Below are 19,380 nucleotides of genomic sequence, written 5' to 3'. Positions count from 1 at the left end.
ACGTCCGTAGAGACGACGAGCACGTTGCTGGCACACAAATGATATCACTCAAGCGACGATGACAATATAGAAGCAGGAATATAGTTGACAAGCTTTTGATCTCTTACAGACTATACGACAACGCAACTTCGACAATGCTAATCTCACACCCCACTAACCAGCAAGCACCTCGTGATGTCAAATTGCTAGCTTGCACCAGTCCCTCCCGTGTCCTTTCCGAACAGCCCTCCCGTCATGTCATCGTGATCCATGTATAGATACAGCCCCGGAGTAGTTGATGCCCGGCCCTGAGTATATAATCCCACATCTTGCAGTAAGCACAACCTGACACCATTCTATGCTGACCCCATCCGAATCACACAACGTGACAATGGAGCAAGCTCGCATTGACGATCCACCTTTTCCCGATGCAATCCATACCATTACATCCACCTTTTAATTCAGCTCCGATAGCATGACAGTAACACAGTAAACAAATAATCGAGCAAATTGTAAGCAGTTGTCTTCGTATAGCACAACCTTGTTGGCAGTTTGAGGGTCGAGTGAGGCAAATCGAAAGTCAATGTGGTCCAGTAGTTCGACGAGTATAGGTATGTCTTGACTTTAAGTACCGTGTGGCACTAACGATATATGTTGAAGCATGCAGAAGATGCTGCTGAAAATGGCGTTGACGTGCTTCACTTCTTCGAGTAGCCAGTGCCGGAAGTGGTCGGCTGGCGGTTCGGGTCTAGGTATCGGCCGAATCTGCGTTGAGGTGATGCTGCCTAAGCAGGACTCTTTGTAGATTGTCCGTTTCGACGTTGAGAATCATCGTGAAGGTTCATGTTGCCCATGGCACTTGACATAAAGCTGAATGGGTCTGGCTGTCCTTGGTCCTGGCCGTAAAAACCATTCTGACCTTGACCCTGAATTTGTGTATCGGCAGCACCAGAGAATGCGGCCTGCGCGGCTGGGCCGAAGGATGAGTGAGACACAGTGCTAGAAGCATAGCCAGGGTTCATACCACCCATGTGAGGGAAGCCGGCCCCAGGAGCTCCCATGCCTGGCATGCCGTACTGTTGAGGTGGTGGCTGCGCAAATGCTGCTCCGGAAGCGAAGTTGTTGGCACCTGGTCCATATTGTGCAGGTCCTGGAGTGCTTGCCATAGAACCTGGTCCCATGCCGAAGTCTGACGGTGGAGGACCCATTGGAGACGGGAACGACTGGTCTACCACAATAGCAGCACCTGAGCGTGGAGCACCACAACGCAAGCAGTTGACGTTCTTAGCAAAGTTGTGGTAGGAACATCCTTCGGCACCACAGCGCCAGTCGCCAGCCCGGAAAGGGACAACACCTGCACCACCACGACCACCATGGTGACCCATGCCGTGTCCGTGATGACCCATGTGTGGCGGGCCCATCATATGAGGAGGACCGTAACCACCACCATAGCTGAAGCCGCCGCCGCCGCCGTATGGGTCACCACCCGACCCTGCAGCAGGGAAGGAGCATCGAAAGCATGCAGTCCTGCGTTGGAAGTTTGAGAAACCGCAGGATGGACAATTCCAATCACCCGGACGCGGCCGGTTCTTACTTGGAGGAAAGGGCGTCAGGATGTCGGCGGCTCGGTCCAGGACGCGGCTTGAAGATGGAGAAACCTCGATGGCCTTCTCGTTGAGTGCACGTCCGTTCATACAGAGAGATTCTGCAGCCTGTCATGGTGTCAGTGTCATTGGCTGATGCTTGTTTGCGGAAATGCAAGATGATGCTGCATTGCACTTACCTCTTCGTGGGATGAGAAGACAGCAAAACCAGAGCCGGTTGGCTTGTGCTGGTCAGGAGTCCTCAAGGTCCAGAAAGCGATAGGTCTACCTCCGAATTGAGTGAACCAACTTTCGAGTTCAGACTGAGTGGTGTCGTGAGGGAGACCATTCATATGGAGGACCTTGGACCTTTCCTTAAGGAATGCGTTGACATCAGCTCGGGCATCCATGGGTCGGCTGAGGATTTCCGGATGTTCATGGGGAGGCTGAGACTTGCGGACGAGACCACGTAGAACTCTAGTCAGGGTCACGGCCTCCTCCATGGCACGACGTGGTGAAGCAGGCGCGAGTGCCTGAAGATGGAAGGGTAAGTTGTGCTTGATTGGAGCTGAGGATTGCACAGGGTCCACCTCAAGGGCAGCACATATGTTTGCTAGGGAACTTGGGCCGAATGGGAGAGACTCGGGGTGTCTCTGTTGCCACTTTGAATATTCCTGGCGCAGGTCAAAGGTCCGGCTGTGCTGCAAATAGGCTGGTAGGACAACAGATTTGTCTCGGGCTTCTCGAGGCAGCTGGACACGAAGATCCCAGCTGTCGAGGGTGACGAAGGCGAATTCGAGGTTCTGAGAGGTCAGATGTTCGGTCGCGAATTTGTCGAATGCAGCAATGGCGTCTCTGAAGGAGCCGGCATTTCGAACATGCTCCCAGGTCAGGGTGGTCAGACTAGCTTTGTGTGTGTCAGCCCATCCTGCTCGTACACCAGTTGATTGTCTAGATGCGACTTACTGCATAGAGGGGTGATTGGGGTGTTGACCGGCTTGACCAGGACACTGTTCGAGTAGATCTGTATCCGGCAGGTGATCAGCTGTTCTGTTCTCGTGCATGGTAACATGGTGTTTCTCGCTTACCTCCTGCAAATTCTTGCTGTCGAGCAGCATCCACCCAATCTCGATCACTTCGGCCGAGTCCTTTGTGACATAGACTCCATGCTCATCACACGTAGTGGCTACATGTATGACAACGTATCGATCCGTCTTTTGGGTTGGGGATGTTGTGGAAGCCATTGTGTTATAAATTATCAACAATTTTCCTGTTCTTTTTCTGAAGTATGCCGGACCTCACAGACGAGTTCTGTTCAATATATCGAGGGTTCGAGGGTATATGTCGAGAATATACTACATTGTTGCTGTCAGCGAATGGACCCGGACGAAGAGGACTCGAGCATCATCGAGGTCGAGTATCCGGGACTCGAGCAGGTGGGACACTCACCAGAACAGTGGCAACGCAACCTGAGCACAACTTGAACCGATACCAACTCCTCGCTAGAACCCGACCTTGACCTCGCAAACAAGCCGCCGCAGACCGCAACGATTAGGCGCTTCGAAAATATACAACGAGAGAAAGGCAAGCTGATAAGACAGCGGGATGATGCAAAGATATGTTGATGCAGATGCAAATGCAAACGGGAGAAAGCGAAGACAAGTCCACAAGACTCGAGTTGCGGCAGGTACTGTACGTTGTGGACGTGCTAGCTTCTAATTTTTGGTTTCCGGAGCTCTTCCTTAACACGCCGGCTCGCTTCTTCCCTTTGCTAGTACAGTGACCTACTCGGTGGTCATCGAACCTGCCGAGCTGGCACTTTCCTTCTTGCTTCCATCATCACCGCATCTCTCGTCTGGCACCACTGCGCACCTGCTGCAAAGCCATCTGTGCCTCGAATGGCGAGGGAAGTGCAGCTAACAAGCAATCACAATTGCTATACTCCGACTCGCCTAAATCATAGTACGATCCTGTACACGTCTCACTCAAAATACATCTGAGACCTATTACACATTTCACAGCCGTGTACTGCTTGCCAAAGTTTGCTACCAGATGTGACCTGTCCGTGGTTCTGCTCGCATTGCCAATCAGTTTTCCAGCAGACAGAACTATTTGTTCCCACGGGCTCGCATGCTCGTGATACGCTATGGTTTTGAAATAAACGAAGAATTAAGGCTGCCATCGATGTGGATCAGATCGTGCCTGAAAGTGCTCACAGGCATCCGCCAACGGGTCTGGTTCATTTTTTTTAACGTTCTAGGTAATCACAGGAGCATTAATAAATCCACTGCTCGAGCTGAAATGTGCAGACTTCTGCAAGGTGCACACCATTCACCAATGTGCCTCCTCGCCCATTCTATCCTGATATCTGCAGATCAACTTGCTTCCAAGCGTTGCCAGCTGCTTGGATAACTCGACACAGAAAATGAAGCACCCCATCGCCGGCCAGCTTGTCATCCTCGCCCATACAGTACCCTGAGAGACTTGCTCAACATGAATTCACCACCGACTGTGCATTGACCCTGGTCAAGCCACCATTTATTGTGATGTATGCCAGGCACTAGCCGACAATACCGTTATCAGTCGTGCCGCATACTTTGTACTGGGACCTGTGTGTGATAATCCATGTCTTGTTCGTAGCGGTCGTCAAACTGATTAGCAAGTACCTGTTTCCCCTCGTAGCTCCGATACATGATCTTGATACTGTATATACAGCTGTCTAGTATCTATCTCGCTGTCTGTAAGCACGAACCGTCTGTGTGCTGCGCTTACCAGCGTGGACAGGCCAAAGTCTTACGGCGGGCTTCTAGCTGCAGAGACGGGCACCGGAACAGCAACCCCGGCGTTGCTTCTGCACACCATGCATCACGGTCGGGTTTCCAACGTTGTTCCTCGTGGATCCTCCCGCACGCTATCAACACTGTGGCAATCTCGCTGATGTTGCACGGCTGGAAATTGATAATCATACCGCCCCGGGTCTTGCTTATTATCACAGCGACGTCAGCATCACTATCTTATGACTAAGTGAGCTCGATCCGCTGCAAAATAAAGGTCGTCGTGGTCAATCATAAACTTACAGCGAGTGAATCAACTTCGATCTCGAAGTTCGGTAGACATGCATGCGCTGCACGAACGGTGACAACGGGGCAATGCGGCTGCATGCACCGGACCTTGCGGCCAGTACCCACGTTTGCTCGGTCTTGGCAGATAAAGCAGCCTTTTAGTTCTTCACAACCATGCCTCGACATTCTTGCTAACACCTGGCCGCTTCACCCGGGAGAGGTGACGACCTGCCTAGTGGCGCTACCAAGGTGTTTCCGACCTTCCGGTACCAACGAAGTTTTGAAAGTCTCCCTCCGCGCTTCCAGCAGCTCGGTAGGCTTATGCCTTCCCCCTTCGTAGACAACTCATACCAAAGCTTCTGACCTCCCTTAGCTGGGGGAGCAAGTGGCGCGGATAGCAAGCCGAATGCTTGGATTCTATCAGCGGTGGATAGAGCAGTGCTTCACTCCTTGTGCTGCAAATGATCTGGTCGCCGAGTGTGACGACCGTCGAGACAGCAATAGAAGGCTTGTGGCTACGACCGGTTTTATCCGAAGTTATCTCAGCCCAGAGTCATGCTTATAACTCCGAATACTCCTAGAATGGGCGATGCAGTAGACCACAAGGCGTAGGGGCATGGAGTGCCCCGGAAACCGCACACCCTTAGGGCCAGTCACGCCCAAGAATAGGCAGCGGACTTCGCCGTCACTCGCTATTATTGCGATTTATAATTAGGTACCTATGGTTATCGAGTCGTCGAACAATTGAGGATTACATGTAGATGTCTCTATGCGAGACACGTATTTGCAGACGCCATCAAGATAACAGATCTGGTCCAGGTGCAATGCCACTGCTTCTTGCAATGTCAAATTGAGCCATCACTCCGTCGTCCTGGCCAGTGGCCACCATGCATACTAGGCGCAGGACAGGTGCAGAATGAAGAATAAAATGTCCTCGATTCTGCGTAGTCATTCCCATCAGCTAAGCTCAAGTAGTAGCAGGCACTACCACACTACCACACAATCACATATAAAGACTAGCACAGAACACCACATCTCGTCTTATCATCTCCCTCCCCTTCTCCATCTTCTGATACAAAGTCGGATCGCCCACCAGTCTCGACGCACTCATCACCTCACGACACGTCTCGTCCAGTCTTGTCACAACTCTCACGATCGTTCCCTCCATCACATCCGTCAGATCTGTAATGCGGTTGAAACTCATGCCTAGTGCCCAGTTGTACACCACTTCGACAAGAGCAAAGCGTGGATGCTGATGCATTGCTGTTACCATCTTGGCTGTGCTGGCTCGGCCTTGATTCGGACCTCCATTCGTCATTGGCGGGTTGGTGGACGTGGCGACTTGTTCGGCGTGAGATGTGTTGGTCAGGTCGTCGCTGCCGAGGATGACCTGATGTTGGGTCTGAATCTCGCTGACACGGTCGATTATCTTGTTGATCGACTCGATACCTGGCAAGAGATGTTCAGGCGGCGCAGGAAGGTCGTCGGTCTTCTCCTGGAAGATGAAGGCAGATAAACTGATCTGATGTTAGCAGTCGCCTGCGTGATCAAAGACATGCTTACAGAGCAACAATATCTTCAGGCTCATATTCTGCGAATACGTTCTCAAAGATACATTCGGACAGCACAAGTTCGTCTGCAGAATGGATCTCGCATGCAACTTTGCCTTTGAGCGAGACCCGTGACTCTTCGTCAACGAAACCTAGGTCCCTCAGGACTTCGACTCGTTGATTGTAGTCGGGTAGCAGAGCAAGGTTCTGATCAGACATTAGCAGTTTCAGAGATTGTATATTGTCCTTGATCAGCCATTCGTCATGCTGTTGAGCGAACTGTACACTGTTAGCCGGTCCCTGTCGTTCGTGTCGCAGGAAGTACTCACATGCTTCAGGAAGCTTGGACACTCCAGGCACTTAGCTGTCTGGCATTGCGAAGCGACTTCGGCTCGTTCGTTAAGTAGTTCTCGAGTCCTCATCTCTTGGACTTTGCTCCAGTCTTGCTCATCGTACGCAGACGACGTCCAGCTAGCATAGTTCTGGATGAAGTCTTGTTCGGCAAATCTCTTTTGCTCTGTGGCCGTTCTTAGTATAGTTTGGGAGACCTGAGAATGTAAGTTACGGGTACCTTTTGCAATTTTCATGAACCAGTTGGGGCCTCTGACCTTGACCAGTGTATCTGTCACAATCTCAAGATCATCTATGCCGACATTAACGACAGATGTCTTGACTTGCTTAGCCTCGGACGGCAGGTGGTCGAACATGGATCGAAAGCGTGGAAGGTATGGCAGCATGTCAGTGTTGTTTCGCGTCGCGTCCACATGCTCGATTGCAAGGACTCTGAATCCGCTGGTACGGTAGCCATCTTCCACTAGCACCCCTGCTGTTCGAACGCCGTCTTTCTTGAATACAATCACTCTGCGCATGGTCATTATGCGACGGCCAATAGGTGTCTGTAGCATTAGTAGGTGTAGATCCTTGTTGATCTCTTGGTAGCGTATTGCGGCAGAGTGGCACTCTTCCAGGTCAGCATCACAGATTTGACAAGACTCCCTCTTGATCTTGTCGAGGTTGGTCTGTGACAGTGCCACCTGCTTCTCATGTTGAGGCAGGAGTGCTTGAGTGGCATTCTCGCTAAAGCTTCGCTTGATCATTTCTTCGATTTTCAGCGCTTCGACACGCATCAAGTTGAGGATCATGTTGTAGTGCAATCGGAACTGCGATCGTAGTTTCGTGGGCACTCCAAGCATCATTTGTCTCAGCTCGGCTGCTGGTGGAGCTTCTGTCCTTCCAGAGGCAACAATGATCACAGTGCCAACTGTATCGAGACCACGTCTTCCAGCACGACCAGCCATCTGCGTGTACTCGCCAGGTAGCAGGTTCCGGAATTCTCTGCCATCATGCTTCCTGTAGCCTGAAAAGACGACCGTCCGAGTTGGCAGGTTCAGGCCCATGGCAAATGTCTCTGTTGCGAAGAGTACCTTCACCAGTGTCTTGGCAAACAGCAACTCGACGATCTCTTTGATGATCGGCAGCAGGCCTCCATGATGTACCGCCACACCTCTTGCCAGCATTTCGCGGATTCGGCGTATTTGTGGCAGGACACGATCTTCAGGCTTTAGTCTTGCTATCGACTTCTCGATGGTCATATGTATAGCACTTTTCTCGGCAGCGCTGCAGAAATCCTGGTTAGACAGTGACTCTGCATTCTCCTCGCATCGCTTCTTCGAGAAGACGAAGATACAGCATGGCAACAGGTTCCCTTTCTTGAGGTGGTTAACCACGTTGACCCAGATTGTCCGATCTTGGGCTGCACTCGTACGGCCACCACCTCGTCCTGTCCTTGCAATATTGCCTTGACCACGATTTGGAGGTGCTCCGCCACGTCCACCTCTTTGTTGGGCATTACCTCCTCGTTGACCGCCTCGAGGCTGCTGACCTCGAGCGCCACGTTGGGGTGCTCCGCCACGAGTCGGTGTGGAAGACTCTACTGCTTTCTGCTCTTTCACTTTGTCGAGACCTGACAGAATATCATTTGCGGCTTTCCATCCTTTTTCGATGAAACGCTTCTCGGAATCGACGATCTTGTGCATCTCCTTTCCTGCCCACAGATAATGCTCCAGTGGTACTGGTCGCTTTGGTGTGGAAATTACGTAGATATTCTTCTTCTTGGTGCGACCGACCCAGGATGCGAATTCGAAAGTGTTGGGTACCGTTGCAGACAGCAAAATAAGCGTGACGTGTTCTGGTAACATGATTATCACTTCCTCCCACACAACACCGCGCTCCAGATCATTGACATAATGTACTTCGTCGAAGATAACAAACTCAACATCTCGAATCAAGTCGGCCCCTCGATACAGCATGCTTCGCAGGATCTCAGTCGTCATGATCAAGCAGCTCGCTTCAGGATTAATCTGAACATCACCAGTGAGGATACCGACATCGTCAAAGACAGTCTTGAAATCTCGGAATTTCTGGTTGCTGAGAGCTTTGATGGGTGAGGTATAAATTGCTTTTGTCATATGCTTTGCCGCTAGGGCGATGGCATATTCTGCTACGACGGTCTTGCCAGCTGAGGTGTGAGCGGCAACGAAGACCGAATCACCGTTCTCGAGATGATACACAGCTTCTTTCTGGAAGATGTCAAGCTCAAATGGCCATGTACGGGCCATGTCTGGAACCAGCTCTTTGAAATTCGCAATGTCCTTGTTGATGTCAACCATATGTGCCCATTCTCTTCCGCCTTTTGCCGAAGATGAAGCAGCAAGTGCACCTCTTGGTTGCAGTGCTGCGAACTCGACAGGTAGTAGATCGTCTAGGTCGGTATCTTCATCTTCCATATCCTGGTCGGAGCTGGTCGTATCGGACGGAGGTGTTTCCCCGTTGACATGGCCATTGGCAGTCGCTTGCTTGCTGAGATCGTCCTCGGCTTGCAATACATCCTCAACGTCCGCAGCGGCATCTTTGGCATCCTTGCTCTTGTCCTTGAAGGTCATGCCACGGGTAAAGCCTGGTGGAATTGATAGCAAGCCATCTTCTGTGCCAAAATTAATGATACGATCCAGTCCACGCTTGTTCCCAGCCGCTCTGTCGCTCTCTTCGATACGTGATTCATCCTCGTATGCTTGGATTGCATCAACACCATCCAGTCCACCAGGCGCGAATGGAAAGAAGCCAGCCGCGCCACGAACGAAATCAGCTCGGCCAGCAGGTTTTCTTAGTATTGATGTGGAGTTTTTGGCTGTGGCACTACTCGCAGGCACAGTGACCTCCTTGTAGCCTGTGACTCTGCCTTCAAGGCCTTCTCTCGTAAATCTTGTAACTGTTCGTGTCTGAGTGGGAGCTAGTTGACAGAGTTCTGTATAGTCGGTCTGGTAGTCCCATCGCTGCTGCAGTTTGTTGAGCCATTCAGCACTGAACTGTTTTGGAGGCGTAAGAAACTCTTCTTCCAGCTCCCTCTTGATCTCGTCCGGCGCCTTCTTATTACTTGTTGTTGTCTGTGTTGCGTCACCATTTGCCAGGTTCAAGTTGGCCAATTTTTCCACAAGTAGTTGCGACATAACGGTTGCATGAGCGACTTATACAAACCACTGATTCACCCTGGTATTCCACGGGCCCGACCTAGCAAGAGTCGTAAATAAAGTACAAAAACGTTGTCGTTGATGTAGGTGCTTCGATTAAAAAAGGGAAGTGCTTCAATGGAGCCCTCCAAAAATGCCAAGGAATCTAGAGTTTGCTTCACGTTTGAAAGATATATGGTCTTGACTTGTTAACTTGCATTCACAAACATATACAATGCACACTACTTTGTAACGCGACGCTGGGGACCCTACAGTACTATACTAGTCTTTCTAGTACTATAAACAGCAGATCCATACTCCGACAAATCTATGATACAGCCCATCCTAGCACTTCTCGTACAATGTGCTTTGACATCAGCCATGATGGCCTTGAACATGAACATTATCACCTGGTGCGTCTCGTAAACCTGCCGTTGGGCAATCGCCGAGCAGGCGGCGTCTTCATGTTATCATCCTCCTCTTTTCGTTCTCTTTCTGCTTTCAGAGCAGCCACGTTGACAGTGATGCTATCACCGTCATCGTCGACAGTAGATCCTGCCATCGACGCCGTATGTGTTGTGGAGGCAACTTCATTCTCTTCCTCTTTTGCTTTTTCCGTGCTAGCTTTGCTTGACACCGCGGTTATGACGCTCGTACGCCGACTCTCCCTTCTTGATGGCCGAGTTCTGTGGCTCACCTCTGGCGATTGCACGACAGGTGTTGCGTCCAGTTCGACGACTTTCGGCTCCTCCTTGTTCGCTTCAGTCTTCTCGACTGGCTCCGGATCTTTCTTCTCCATTCCATCTCCATTGGCGTCCAGCGGAGATGGTCGGTCCGCTTGTTCCGCGGGTGGTGCAGACTGTAGTCGTGTTTGAGCTACCTCCTCTTCTGTTCCTGTCATTCGTGCATCTCGTACACTATTCTCAGCATCATCTATATCACCGTCCTCCAGAAGTATTTTCGGTTGGCTGCCACTCCTTTCTTGCCTTTCTTCCTCGCTGTTGGGTTTGTCCAAGATATAGTGTGTCTGTACCTCCGCGGCATCAGGTTGCGGTCCTGGAGTACTAGCAGAAGCCGAGGCCGAGACATTCTGGGCTCCGGGTGCTGGCTTAACCTCTGGTAGGGCGCTGTGCTGTTCCAGTTCCTCCTTTTGTAGTATCGACTGCAGCTGCGGTGTTTGAGGAGCATTCGTGCCTTGCCAGGACGACCAGAAAGGGACATGTGTTCCATTAGCGGTAGATTCCCGTACGGCATGGTTGGTAGGCTTCGACACAGCGGGTCCTGCAAGTGTATCGTGAACAGGAGAAGCTGGACGTTTGCTTGGTGTCGCGTTGACGCCCTGCCATGCAGTATTGACAGCAGCAAACCCTCCGGATGGTCGGTACTCTGGCTGTTTAGCAAAATGGACTGGTGTGCTGTCTGGTGCGGACTTCGACGTCGGCTCGTGCTCAGAAGGAGGCTGCGCGCTTGGAGGGTTCTTCTGAGGTGCCGAGCCTGTTGGACTATCGAAGTCGCTCGGACGATATTGCTTCTGAACAGGAAGTGGCGTCCCTGCTGATTCCCGAAGCCTGGACTTGATTTTGGAGTTCTTAGGGTCTGCCATGGTACCACCTGAACCAATGCCATTCCGTCTTTCTATCTCCTCAATCTCGCTGAGTGGCACTCCGTATGCTGTAAGGGCTTTTTCCAGGCTACCGATTGTTCCTTTAGGTATCTCGTGATTTTTGACAATATGGCATTGTAGGCCGTGCACGGTCCGCCAATCAATGCGTCGACAACCATCGTGGTTGCACACCAGGTACATTTCGGTTGCAGGTGCTGTCGGACGATCATGAGTCCCTCCCGGTCCATACCACGTCCAGATGCCTCGATTTAGCGAATCCGTCCGTTCACAGTGGTGGTGTCGGTTCGCGAATGCCTCCGACATCTGGTATGGATGAGTCGTTGATGGTGTTCGTTTGCTTGCGGAATTAGAGCCAGCTGGTGTCTTCTCGTCATCAAAACTGGCTCGTGCAGGTGTCTGGTCAATTGAGTGTTGTTTGTGGTGTTGGTCTTTCACAAGCGCAGCATGTGACGAGGAAGGCGTCTCGGTTGGTCTTGAATTAACAGCTGCGAACCCAGACTGCGGCGGAGGGTGATTAACGGCAGCAAAGCCTGGCGGTGGGGTTGGCGGCGGTGGGGGGCGTGTATCGTAGCTTGCCGTTGGATGTCTGGAAGGTGGAGTCTCTGATGTACTTTGCACTGAGGAGGCTTGTTGTGGTATAGGAGCAGAGATATGTGGTGATCCATTAGGCCGATGGTGGCCGTAAGGTGACGCATCTGGTGGTGGCGGTCCCATACGTGCGCTAGAAGGCATGACTGGATTGAGTCCATGAGGATGTGGCTGATATGCCGGACCTTGCGTGTAGTGTCCTGGAGGCGCAACATTATGATGGGATGGATAGAATTGATATGATGGTCGATCTGGAGCTGGCGGATACTGGTTAGGTTCTGAGCCTCTGTTTGGCGGACGTGTCTCGAAATGACTTGGGTGGGACGTCTGATGGCGCTTGGCAGCCGGCGGTACCGTTGAATATGATGGTCCTGGTGGCGACATGGAATTTACAGATGCTCGTCGGCTATTCGGTTGGGCGTCATCAATCGGTAAACCACGCTTCAGGTTTTTCAACCGTCTACGCAGACGCTTGATGCACGTTAGTAAAATCCGCAAAACTTGCTTCACTACTCACCGTCTCCTCGTCATCGAATTCTTCACGAAATCGCTGGAATGCAATATCTTCTCTAGCACGACGCCGCTTGATGCGTTCATCTCGTCGAGCACGAGCATCAATAATTGCTTTGATCTTAGCGTCCTGTGCGACGCGCTTACGCATGATCCTGTCGTCCATCTGAGCACGCCTCTCTTTCACTCTATCGTGCTTTCTGTTGTTGTGGTCCTCAACTCTCTCTAGTTCATCAAGATGAGCTGACAGTGCTTCCTTGCTATCGAGAGCCTGCTGTGACGGGGCCGGTGGCAGGCTGATCGGGAACGAAAATGCCCCATGCTCGCCGTCGGCGTCAGGAGTGTCGCTAACCTCGCTCTCCGGCTCCATAATATCGTTGAATGCCGCAGGCGTCGCAGACGAACTGTGTCTGTGGCCTAGATGACCTTGTGGCAGCCACGGCGAATGTCGACGCTAGAAGAAGCACGTTAGCTGAGATATTCTCCGAGTCCTCTCTCTGCCAAGCTTTGGTGAAACCCGTGGTTGCGATTTGCTGCTCCGCTGTATGACACTCGCGGTCTAGACCGACGAACATGGAAAGAATGACATTTAAAACAGAGCGCGCAAAGTTATCCACATCGGTTCTGCTACCTGGTGTAGAGAATGCTTCTTCCTAGACGACCCAGAGACTGGACGCAAATCGCGCTTGGAAGGGCAGCAGGACCAGTATACAGCAGGGAAACTTTGCAACATCGTCTGTGCACAAAGATGTATCCGCCTAAGCAACCCGTACTTGGTGACGTGGAGAGATGTGAAGCCAGCGAGATGCTTCACCTAATTGCTTGATGCTTACCTCGTTGTCCGCGACAGGGGAACGGCCATCATAATTCGGTCGTGGTTGATATGTCATGATGCGTTATCTGGCGTTTCAGGCGCAGCACGTCAGGGCGAAGGTGCTTCCTGCGTCGCGATAATCCTGTACATGGACGACTGCAGGAAGCGGCGATACTGACGCGTGGTATTATGTGAGCTGAGTAAGGCAACGGTGTATAGACAATGTGAACCGGCGGCGTCCAGCGATGAAGTATCAAAATACAGTAGAAAAGCAGGTCGTTGATGCAAAGAAGATGAACATCGTAAGAAGCAAGCACCAGTGAGAAGAGCCAGTGTGATTTGAAGGTTGCTCAGGGTGGGGAGCAGCCGAGTGCAATAGCAGCCAAAAGGTTGTAAGACAGGCGATAGTACGATAGTGGACCAAAAGAGACCAGTAACAGTACTGCTCACGCTGTGAGGAGTGCTACGATAGAGAATTAGCGCGGTCAAGCGAACATTTCGAATTATGCACTCTCCGGTTTGGCCATCACGGTTCAGTATATACACCTGTAAAAAGCGTTTCTATGTAGGAAGCCATCGCTGAGCAACTGAACGATGTTCTTGCATACGTTGCCTGTGCTCCGGCGCCTGCAATAATGATGTTGCACGAAACTCGAAGCAAAATAATGGGCGCAGGGTCAACCGCTTCGTATGCACAGCGACTTAAATTGACTCGAAACCGTATCTAGCATAGACAAGAAGCTATTGGACAATAGTGAATAGTGATGACCCACATCATTTATCAAGTATGAATTCCAAGTGTCATGGCTACCTCCTAGCGTATGCTATGGATGCACTCTCCCCGTAAAGAGGAACAAATCATGTGCTTCCTACCGCTTCATGACTTTTGATTAGTAGCCTTCAAAGCAAGTGATGCCCATCTTGATAACAACGATGCTTGCCATTCCCGCGTGATTGCAAGCCTCCTTAGGGGATGCTTCCGGCAGCTGTATCGCAAAGCACTACCGTTCTTGCTTTCAACCTCGAAGCCGATACTCCTAATGAATTTGCAGGCAAAACTTTGTGCATGCAGGTTCGACTCGAAAAGCCGTCATCTTCGTTCCTACCTCGCTAAGCGAGATCATGGTGCAGTTCTGTTTTATCGCTGCGTGGGGCCAATGACAGCCATACACTAACAGTTATGATCCTGTAGACATAGATGGGCGAATTGCGAATTGGAGATAGAATATTCCATGAAGAGTGGAGTACATCTTATTCAACCTCTAGAACAATGATACTATAGCACAGTATGGACAACCCGTATCGTCGCTCGTGAATACTCGCACTCCCCTGAGAAATGAGTCGTGCCCACTCCGCGGGCCCCATTGAGGTCCTTCCTGCCGTCAAGAACCTCCTGTGAAGACCGCACCTGCCAGCGCCGCTTGCGAGAAATGTTAAAACATCTGTAGAAGCTGGAAACCACAGCCTCTTCCTCCCCACAAGCCATGACATGGTCGACCTCGGTGACCATTGGGATATCATTAGGTAAAATACATTGCTTTTTAAACACAACAAGCCATCTCTATCTGACTCACGACTTGTTCTCGCCACCTTGCTGCTGTTGGTCACCGCCTGGAGGTGGCTGCTGACCAGCATCCTCCGATCGTGCCTTGTGCATCTTGTCGAATAGTGTAAGAGCGGTGGTCTGGAGCTCGTCGATCTTGGCCTTCATCTCCTCAGCGGTGGCGTTGCCTTCGCCGGTCTGGTTCTTGGCAACATATTCACGGAGAGAAGCAATTTTCTCTCTAATGGCATCAGCCTCAGCCTTGTCGATCTTGTCCTCAAACTCCTTGAGCGCCTTCTCAGTGTCGTTGAGAACGCTGTCAGCTCGGTTGGCAGCCTCAATAGCGGACTTTCGCTCCTTGTCAGCAGCGCCGTATTTCTCGGCGTCGTCGACCATAGACTGAATTTCGTTATCGGAAAGACCTGAACCGGAAGCGATGGTGATGGACTGATCCTTGTTGGTGGACTTGTCCTTGGCGTGAACGTGCACAATCGAGTCGGCGTCAATATCGAAGGTGACCTCAACCTGAGGAACACCTCGGTGGGCTGGTGGGATGCCAACAAGCTGGAAGTTTCCGAGCAGCTTGTTGTCTCGGACAAGCTCACGCTCACCCTGGTAGACCTTGATCTCTACGGCAGTCTGGAAGTCTGCAGCGGTGGAGAAGATTTGGGACTTCTTGGTTGGAATAGTGGTGTTTCGGTTGATCAGCCGGGTGAAGACACCACCGAGAGTCTCAATACCGAGGGACAGAGGAGTAACATCGAGCAAGAGGACATCCATGACTTCGCCAGCAAGGACAGCGCCCTGAATAGCGGCACCAATGGCGACAGCCTCATCTGGGTTGACAGCCTTGGCAGGGTCTCGGCCGAAGATGCTCTTGACGGACTCGGTAACCTTGGGCATACGGGTCATACCACCGACAAGGATGACCTCCTGGATCTCCTTAGCTTGAAGGTTGGCATCCTTCAGTGCCTTGCGAACAGGGTCGATGGTCCTTGAGATGAGTGGGTCGACAAGCTGCTCGAGCTGCGCACGGGTCATCTTCTGGTTGATGTGCTTGGGACCAGATGCGTCAGCGGTGATGAAAGGCAGGTTGATATCTGTCGACACAGACGACGAAAGCTCGATCTTAGCCTTCTCGGCAGCCTCTCGAATACGCTGAATGGCCATGCGGTCGTTGGACAGGTCGAGACCAGACTCTTTCTTGAAGTTCTGAACCAAGTGGCGAACCAAGCTGATATCGAAGTCCTCACCACCAAGGTGAGTGTCACCGTTGGTGGACTTGACCTCGAATACACCTTTCTGAATCTCGAGAATAGAGATATCGAAAGTGCCTCCACCAAGATCGTAGACGGCAATAATGCGGTCATCCTCTTTCTCAAGACCATAAGCCAGAGCAGCCGCGGTTGGCTCGTTGACAACACGAAGGACGTTCAGACCAGCGATTTGACCAGCATCCTTGGTGGCTTGTCTCTGCATGTCGTTGAAGTAGGCAGGCACGGTGACGACGCCATTTTTTATGTTCTTGCCCAGGTAGGCCTCAGCGGTCTCCTTCATCTTCTGCAGGACCATACCTCCGATCTGCGATGGCGAGTACTTCTGACCTCGGGCCTCGACCCAAGCATCACCATTCGTGTGCTGAACGATCTTGTAGGGGACTTCCTTGATGTCTCTCTGCGTCTCTGGATCAGAAAACTTTCTACCAATAAGACGTTTTGTGGCGAAGAGGGTGTTCTCTGGGTTCACGACTGCTTGTCTCTTTGCAGAGACACCGACCAGTCGCTCGCCACCTTCTGTAAACGCAATCACCGAAGGGGTAGTTCTGGTCCCTGGCTAGTGTCAGCACTGATGCTTGAAATCAGATGGATTCATTACCTTCTGCATTTTCTATTATGCGCGGCTGCTTGCCTTCCATGACGGCGACAGCTGAGTTTGTTGTACCAAGATCGATACCAATGACCTGACCCTTGACCTTCTCGGTCGACTCTGGTGCCTCAGTAGAGGCATAGCGAGCAAACAGAGATGATCTAGGTATCGACCTTGTCTGTTGTGATAATCGAGAGATGGTGGATGCGCGAGGCGCCTGTTCGATGTCAGGGGACGAGCCTTCAAAAGGATGGTCAACTCACCGAGCGCATCATTCTTGATGCCAACATTTTTATTACAGGTGTATGAAATATAGTACACGAGAATGGAGGAATATGATGAAGCGAACTGAAGGTAGAAGCTCAGTGAAGTGGCTATATTGATGCAGAAAGGAAGGAGTGATCGGAGGCCAAAGAAATTATTTCGATCAACTTCCACTACTACTCGCACCATTGCTCCGGTAAAGTGAGCCTACCATTCACGCTAGCGGAACTGTGCTAAAGGCAGGTCAGCCGAAACTTGAAACTCCTAGATTTGAGCTCCAACGATTCGACAGACGACAACTCACATCTTCGCGCCCAGCGACGACTTACAGCTCTCAACTCCACTCAATATGTCCAACATTCAGAAAGTCAAGCTCGACTGGAGCAAAGTCGGCTCCCAGCTCGGCCTGCGAGGCCAAACTGCTGCAGCTCTCCAAAGCTTCAAGAAGCGAAACGACGACGCACGTCGCAGAGTGCAGCAGCTCTCGGAAGCACCACAGTCAATCGATTTCCAGCATTACCGAAGTGTCCTTAAGAACACGCAGGTGATCGACGAGATCGAGCAATACTACAAGACCTTCCAACCAAAGACCTACGATGTCAGCAAGCAAATCAAGGCCATCGAGAGCTTCGAGCAGGTCGCCCTGAAGAACGCTGAGGAGACAAAGAGCAAGGTTCAGGTTGAATTGAAGAGTCTTGAGAAGGCTTTGGGTGATATCGAGGGTGCTCGAGCTTGGGAAGACACCACTATTGACGAGGTCGTTGAGGCTGCTCCTGAGATTGACAAGTACACGGAGGAATTGGTCAAGAAGGGAAGATGGATGCCACCGGGATACCAGGTAAGACTACATTTCTCTAAAGGAAATGAAGCAAGGAATACTGACGTGCTGCGCAGGAGAAATTCCCCAACCTATCCGTCTTGTAAGAGACATGATCGACACAGCAAAATCCCGAAACAACGGTTTTCCTTTGCCTCTACAGCAGTGTATAGTGAATTAGATTGTGTTCTATCAGGTCTATCATTTTTGACTGCTTTTCCCCCTGGCGAATGCGCGGCGCGCACAAGCTCAAATTGAGTTCTCCCTTCGGCTACGATCAAGACTGATCAAGAACAAGTGCTCTGGGCTCCCTGCACGCAGCTGCGACTCACTTCTGAAATGACATGACAGCATACCGGAAGGTGCCATTTGCATACCCTCTCCTCATAGCCCTGAAAGACTGCAGGAAAGCAATCCCATCTCTGCCTTGGCTAAACGCGAAGGCCCACAATGAAGGATTTTGTATCAGTGACCAAGTGATGTCCCTGCGGCAATCGTTAGCTCTGCATCATATGCAACACAGTTTCCATCACTTACCATGTCTTGCTAACATCAGCGCTTATATCCTTCGGCTCAGCGAACACAGACAACCCAGCATCAGTAGCCATCTTGACGTAATCAGGTTGTGCACATAGCGGCGGAAGCAGCATCCCGTCTTCAATGGCCTTGATATCTGCATCACCTTCTTTCACATCCTCACTCTTGAACCAATCAGCCAGCACTAACTTCCCACCCTCCTTGAGCACTTTCTGCGCATTCTGGAAAAAGAGCTTCTTGTTCGGGAAATGACTCAATGCTTCGCTGATCCAGACAACGTCGAATTTGCTCTCCTCCGAAGCGAAGAAGTCCCCCATCTTCTCGGCGTCAAGCTCAATGAATTTGACCTGACCAGCTCCCAACTGAACAAAGTCATCCATATCAACATCTTTGGGCGTGCTAGTAGTGACAGACTCTGCCGGGTTCTGCTTGCCAGCAGCAGTCTTGGTCAGACGTCTCGCGATCTCAACCTGTTTGCTGGAAATAGTGATTCCCGTAACTTGTGCACCGAGCTCGGAAGCCAAGTATCGAGATGTGCCACCTATGCCACAGCCAACGTCCAGAACACGTAGCTGCTGTTGGCTTGGAGTTGTCGGCAGCTTAGAGATCTCTAGCAGTAGTTTGATCAGGGCGATTTGTGCCTTTTCCTTTGTATCAGTTGCTTTCGACTCTTCCGTAGGGTAGTAGCCGTGGTGGATATGCTCACCCCTGTCATGGTCAGTTTCTTGAACACCATACAAAGCTCTGCAATCAGCATCGCATGACTGTTCGTCTTTTGTGTATGATATGATAGAGGAATATGCTTGGCATTTCGGGCGCATGGACTGCTTACCTACCACAAATTGAGATAGTAATCACTGGCAAGGTCATAGTGCTGTTTTATTCTGTCTTTGAGAGCTGCCATTGTTGTATGTGCTAGACCGAGAGGAGTGTCATATTCCGTGCTGAGTTTGGTATTCTCGTCTTTCGTGCCTTCCATGGTCGATTTGTTGGGAGCCGTGGTGGGCTCGGTTGTTGTTGCCATCAGTCACAAGTCTCTGAAGATTCACTCTTTTCGTTAGCACTTGACTGAAGTATATATTTCTATGCGAAGATGGGCAGGAAATTTTCTCCGTTGGCACTGCGTAGCATACTAGT

General features: G+C 51.1%; 6 protein-coding genes across 6 annotated transcripts; 1 reads left to right on the top strand and 5 right to left on the bottom strand.

Annotated features, from left to right (window-relative positions):
• Positions 1–764: 764 nt before the first annotated feature.
• NRP1 (Asparagine-rich protein (ARP protein)) lies at positions 765–2,806 on the bottom strand (the record flags this gene model as incomplete). The annotated part of the gene is made up of 4 exons (XM_064872151.1): positions 765–1,691; positions 1,763–2,469; positions 2,529–2,607; positions 2,651–2,806. The coding sequence occupies 4 exons, from the start codon at positions 2,804–2,806 to the stop codon at positions 765–767; spliced, it is 1,869 nt and encodes a 622-aa protein (XP_064732531.1).
• A 2,821-nt stretch (positions 2,807–5,627) lies between these two features.
• SKI2 (Antiviral helicase ski2) lies at positions 5,628–9,680 on the bottom strand (the record flags this gene model as incomplete). The annotated part of the gene is made up of 4 exons (XM_064872150.1): positions 5,628–6,141; positions 6,188–6,453; positions 6,504–6,691; positions 6,746–9,680. 4 exons carry the CDS (start codon positions 9,678–9,680, stop codon positions 5,628–5,630), a joined length of 3,903 nt encoding a protein of 1,300 aa, XP_064732530.1.
• A 406-nt stretch (positions 9,681–10,086) lies between these two features.
• On the bottom strand, positions 10,087–13,292 carry PMZ80_003721 (uncharacterized protein; the record flags this gene model as incomplete). Its single annotated transcript, XM_064872149.1, has 3 exons — positions 10,087–12,363; positions 12,410–12,856; positions 13,236–13,292. 3 exons carry the CDS (start codon positions 13,290–13,292, stop codon positions 10,087–10,089), a joined length of 2,781 nt encoding a protein of 926 aa, XP_064732529.1.
• A 1,494-nt stretch (positions 13,293–14,786) lies between these two features.
• SSC1 (Hsp70 ATPase ssc1) lies at positions 14,787–16,897 on the bottom strand (the record flags this gene model as incomplete). Its single annotated transcript, XM_064872148.1, has 3 exons — positions 14,787–16,588; positions 16,635–16,842; positions 16,889–16,897. The coding sequence occupies 3 exons, from the start codon at positions 16,895–16,897 to the stop codon at positions 14,787–14,789; spliced, it is 2,019 nt and encodes a 672-aa protein (XP_064732528.1).
• Positions 16,898–17,238: 341 nt separating this feature from the next.
• Positions 17,239–17,813, top strand: ATP7 (ATP synthase d subunit; the record flags this gene model as incomplete). The annotated part of the gene is made up of 2 exons (XM_064872147.1): positions 17,239–17,727; positions 17,784–17,813. 2 exons carry the CDS (start codon positions 17,239–17,241, stop codon positions 17,811–17,813), a joined length of 519 nt encoding a protein of 172 aa, XP_064732527.1.
• A 221-nt stretch (positions 17,814–18,034) lies between these two features.
• On the bottom strand, positions 18,035–19,222 carry PMZ80_003718 (uncharacterized protein; the record flags this gene model as incomplete). Its single annotated transcript, XM_064872146.1, has 3 exons — positions 18,035–18,191; positions 18,244–18,951; positions 19,080–19,222. 3 exons carry the CDS (start codon positions 19,220–19,222, stop codon positions 18,035–18,037), a joined length of 1,008 nt encoding a protein of 335 aa, XP_064732526.1.
• Positions 19,223–19,380: the final 158 nt, after the last annotated feature.

This window comes from Knufia obscura (genome assembly GCF_036327395.1).
Source record: "Knufia obscura strain CCFEE 5817 isolate CBS 148926 chromosome Unknown scaffold_3, whole genome shotgun sequence".
NCBI lineage: Eukaryota > Fungi > Ascomycota > Eurotiomycetes > Chaetothyriales > Trichomeriaceae > Knufia > Knufia obscura.
Note: the sequence above shows the minus strand (reverse complement) of the source record. Positions and strands in the feature narration are given on the sequence as shown.